This window comes from Octopus bimaculoides, chromosome 22, assembly GCF_001194135.2.
Source record: "Octopus bimaculoides isolate UCB-OBI-ISO-001 chromosome 22, ASM119413v2, whole genome shotgun sequence".
Classification (NCBI taxonomy): Eukaryota; Metazoa; Mollusca; class Cephalopoda; order Octopoda; family Octopodidae; genus Octopus; species Octopus bimaculoides.
The window spans coordinates 30,992,633-30,997,632 of record NC_069002.1 but is presented as its reverse complement, the minus strand read 5'-3'; the positions used below and the strand labels follow the sequence as shown (position 1 = coordinate 30,997,632).

At 37.0% G+C, this 5,000-nt stretch overlaps 1 protein-coding gene across 1 annotated transcript in view; it reads right to left on the bottom strand.

Annotated features, from left to right (window-relative positions):
- Nucleotides 1-5,000, bottom strand: part of LOC106872335 (synaptotagmin-1) — a 168,374-nt gene that overhangs the window by 17,752 nt on the left and 145,622 nt on the right. The window contains exon 10 of the mRNA XM_052975689.1: nucleotides 317-450. Coding sequence (XP_052831649.1) covers nucleotides 317-450 — 134 coding nt within the window. The remainder of the gene's footprint in view (nucleotides 1-316; nucleotides 451-5,000) is intronic.

Here is a 5,000-nt window from a genome sequence, read left to right as displayed (position 1 = left end):
CAAAAAAGAAAGAAATCTACTACGTATAATGTTTTTCCATGCATCTTGAAGTGTGCACCATTTCCATATTGATGGTGTGGAATGCATCTAAGAAATTCTATGAAGGCAGAAAAGTAACACAAAAAAATAATCAAAGAACACATCAACATTCCAAGAGTTATGCAACATTTTCAGATGTGGCACTGCTGCTGCTACTACTACTACTACTACTACAATCACATGATAATCAAGGTAAACAGTTGGAGGGAAGGGAGGAAGGAGACGTAATGTAGACATTGGTGGTGATTGGGAGGGGTGGGGGAACAAGGGTTTATACCTGTATTTGTTCAAAGGGGACTTCGAACGCAAATGATTCATTGTAGTATGGATTCAGTGTACATTTCTTGATAGTGGTTTTCTTCTTCTTAATTCTTTTACCGTTTAGCATCAGAGATATCTTAACATAAGGATCTGGATTGAAAAAGAGAAGCACAAAGAAGAGCGGCTTGAAGGAAACATGAAGACAGAAGGTGAAAAACGGAGATTAAAAAAAACAAAAAAAAACAAAACAAAGACACCGCATGCGTGAAGTGGTGGCCTTGTTGCTGGGTCGTAAGATCAGCTTAGGAGGAAGTTTGGTAGGAATGAAAAATAAAAAGAGCAGTTTAAGATAAACAAAAAGCCATTAGTTGAAGAATTCCCAAAACCTGGAAGAAAATTTTATACTAATACAAATATGTCAACAGAGATCAGAGGTGGCTTGGTTCTTTTCAATTTGGTTATATTTGAAGAAATAACTTCGAATTAATGTTTAACCCTTTAGTATTCAGATTTCTTTGTCAAATGTAATGTTCTTTTATTCATATTCTTTTGAATTAGTCATGCCCTTTCTTGTAGATTTGAGATTTCATTGACATGGTTGTTTATTTTTAGAATAATATTGTAAGGTAGGTGTGAGAATCTGGATCTGGCCAGTTTGAACATAAAACAGGTAGAATATTTAGGCAGGATATGGCTGGTTCAAATGCTAAAGGATTAATGCTTGAGAAACATCCATGTGTGTGTATGTTGGGCGGTGGGGAGGTATTAGCTTTTGTGGATGTTATTTTGTTTTTTTTATACATTTTAACCACTTACGTTTTCACCTTTCCATAGCCACCTCCGTTAAGTCCATACTTGTATTAATATTAGCCCAAACACACACATATATATATGTATATATATATATGTATGTATGTATATCATATAAACACAGAAATCTGAACACAAAATTCCTCTCTGTCCATTACCATTATTTGGAGCGTTTACAAAATGAATGTTCTTGTTATTGCTGTCACTGTCATCGTTGCCATACCATCATCATTTTTATCATCGTCATTGTAACATTTGTCATCACTTGACACGTTAATGAGTCTGTTTCAAAAAAAGGAAATTCTTCATGTTCAGATTTCTACATTTGTCGATGAAGAAATAATGCTGAAGAAAATGGATTAGAATAATCGTGAAGAACGTGAATGTGGTCTGAGCTTGTAGCTGAAGGACGTAGCAAATATGGCAAGCCGTTGGAAACAAGGTAAGAGCACCAAAATCAGCGAGACATCTTGAAAAGATGCAGCTGAAGAATCTCCCAACAAAAATACCTGGATTTGTTCAAAAGAAACTTCAAATGTGAAAGATTCATTGAAGTAAGGATTCAAAGTATGTTTCTTAATGGTTGTCTTCTTCTTTTTCAGTCGTTTATTTCCCTGATATAAAGTTATTTTGACGTAGGGATCTGGTAAAGGAAAAGATACTCAGGTGAAAAATGCAAATTAGGGGATCAGTCACTGACTCTGTGTCAATACAAAGAGTGAGTGGCACCAATGGATTATCTTTCATCCATTTTTTTTTTTAAGGTAAAAAAAACCCCATCAGTTGTATGAGATGAAGTAAAATAGACATGTCAAGTACGTACTTCTGGTTGTTTTGAGAAATTTCCAGAAACAAGGAGAGTAAATTAAACAGGGAAGTCTAATTAGATTCTGAATTGAGGGAGTGTTTATATGGTTGCTCAACTTGATAGAAATAACAGCTTAACTTAACCCATGAAGCGCTGGGACTTGCATTTACATAGCATGGACTGCTGAGCACATTTTATGAAGATGAAACTACCATGCACACAAAAAACAAAAAATAGTTAAAATATCTTCTTAGTATATAATAGTGGCAAGTTTTACATCATCTGAAAACTCATTAGTTGAGCTATTAGTCCTCTTGCATTCTGTGGGGTATCAGAGCGTTTGAGTGACATTAGACCCCAACAAACATCCATAAATTAAATGCATCTATCTGGGCCATGATCGTGGCCTGTCGACCTGTGCCTGACGGCCACGATCGGGGCCCGTTGTGCTTTATGTGTTAACTTAACTGGCACTTCGTTGGTTGTAACGATAAGTGTTTCAGTTGATCTGATCAACAGAACAGCCTGCTCATGAGATTTACGTCCCAGTGGCTGAGCGCTCCACAGATACATATACCTTTAATGTAGTTCCCAAGGAGATTCAGCATGACACAGAATGCGACAGGACGGGCCTTTTGAATTACAGGTACCACTCATTTTTGCCAGCTGAGTGAACTGAAGCAATGTAAAATAAAGTCTTGCTTAAGCACGCAATGTGACACCTGGAATTGAACTCATGACCTAATGATTGTGAGCCAAATATTCTAACCACTAAGCCATGTGCTTTCATAGAAACAGCAGCTAAATCTCCCATAAATGATACAATAATGTCTTATATAAAAAAAATGACTTATCTTTTACTTGTTTCACTCACTGGACTGCAGCCATATCAGGGAGAACTCCCTTGAAGGGTTCTGGTGAAACATATTGACCCCAGAACTTATTTTCAAGTCTTGTATTTATTCTATTGATTTCTTTTGCTGAACCGCTATGTTGCAGAGGGCATAAACAAACCAACACCAATTATCAAGTGGTGATGGGGACAAACACAAAGACACACCTACATAAATATATACATACACACACACACATATATATACACACACTCAACGTCTATCAAATCCACTCATAAGGCTTTGATCACTTCGAGGCTATAGAGAAGACACTTGCCCAAGGTACCACGCAGTAAGACTGAACCTGGAACCATATGGTTGGGAAGCAAGCTCCTTACCTACAGCCATGCCTGCACCTATATGTGTATGTGTGCATGTGTCTTTGTGCTATTGTTTGTCCACCACCATGAATAGACAACTGGTTTTGGTTTGTTTACATCCAAGTAACTTAACAGTTCACCAAAAGAGATTGATAGACTTAGAAGAAAGAAAGAAATACCGAGGTCAATTTTTTCGACTAAACCCTTCAAGGTGGGGGCCCCAGAATGGTCACAGGCCAATGATTGAAACAAGGAAAATAAAAATAAACGAAAAATATGTTAAATCTATATTTGCAAGAATATGGTTACAGACAGAGCTTCTAAAATTAGAACTGTAATCAATAAAAGACAGGAACTGTTGTCAAATAACATTGTTCTGTTGGTCCAACCGAACAGAATCAGAGAAAATGGTTATTGTGCAACTGGCTATTGATTCCTTATTACTTTGGCACAATGCAACATTCTTTTGAAACCAGTGAGAAAGTTTCAATGTGGTTCTGTGCCTTGCAAGAAATAAAAGCCAAACTTCACTCAGATTACACTCCGCCACTTTTAAAAAATATTATCTTTTATCTTTTACTTGTTTCAGTCATTGGACTGCAGCCATGCTGGGGCACCACCTTGAAGAATTTTCAAGTTGAATGTATTGATCCCAGTACTTTTTTTCTTTTTTAAACCTGGTACTTATTGTATCGGGCTCTTTTGCTGAGCTGCTAAGTTACGGGGATGTAAACACATCAGCACTGGTTGTCAAGTACTGGTGAGAGACAAACACAATGACACACACACATAGATATACATGTATACGTATGACAGGCTCCTTTCAGTTTCCGTCTACCAAATTCACTAACAAGGCTTTGGTTGGCTTGGGACTCTAAAAGAAGACACTTACCCAAGGTGCCATGCAGTGGACTGAACTCAGAACCATGTGGTTGGGAAGCAAGCTTCTTACCACACAGCCACTCCTGTGCCTATGTAAGATAATGTGGTCCTATGCTCCCTTACATGCTGGAAAAAGCTGAGAGAGTCAAGGCTGGAATGCTTTTGATTATATTTCTACTTATTCAAACCTTACCTAGGGTTAAACAACAGTATTCTTCTAGCAGATTTGAATAAATTCCAGCGTCATATTGGTAGATATTTTAACATAATTTATTAACCAAGTGATGGGGTGGGTGACAGGCAAGATTTGAACACTGCAATAAAAGACAATCAAACTAGTCATCATAAAACTATGTGTGGCGCTTTACCATTTGTACAGCATGTGCTGCATCGTATTGATTCCTTACACATTGGTCCATTTCATAATTATGAGGCAAGATCGATGAAATTCAATGATGTTCACTTCTCTTCTCCAAGACAATTAAAAGTTTCTTCTGGGAAATATTGCAGTATAATGGACTTTTCTCCTTTTTTATTATATATATATTATATATTTTTTTATCATATATATATATAGGCGTAGGAGTGGCTGTGTGGTAAGTAGCTTGCTTACCAACCACATGGTCCCAGGTTCAGTCCCACTGCGTGGCATCTTGGGCAAGTGTCTTCTACTATAGCCTCGGGCCGACCAAAGCCTTGTGAGTGGATTTGGTAGACGGAAACTGAAAGAAGCCTGTCGTATATATGTATATATATAGTATAATTTGGGTAAAAACCTTATAACATGCATTTAAAAGTTCTTATAATTGTTATTTGGTTATCACATGTTATCCTACAATAGGGTATATTTTACCCAGTGAAGCACCCATACACAGCTGCTGGTGCTGAAAAATATTTAATTATATAATAATTATAAAGAATGATCTTGTATAATGGCAATAGAATATAAACTCAGCTGGTGTATGGTGCAGAAACGAATGTGGTGAA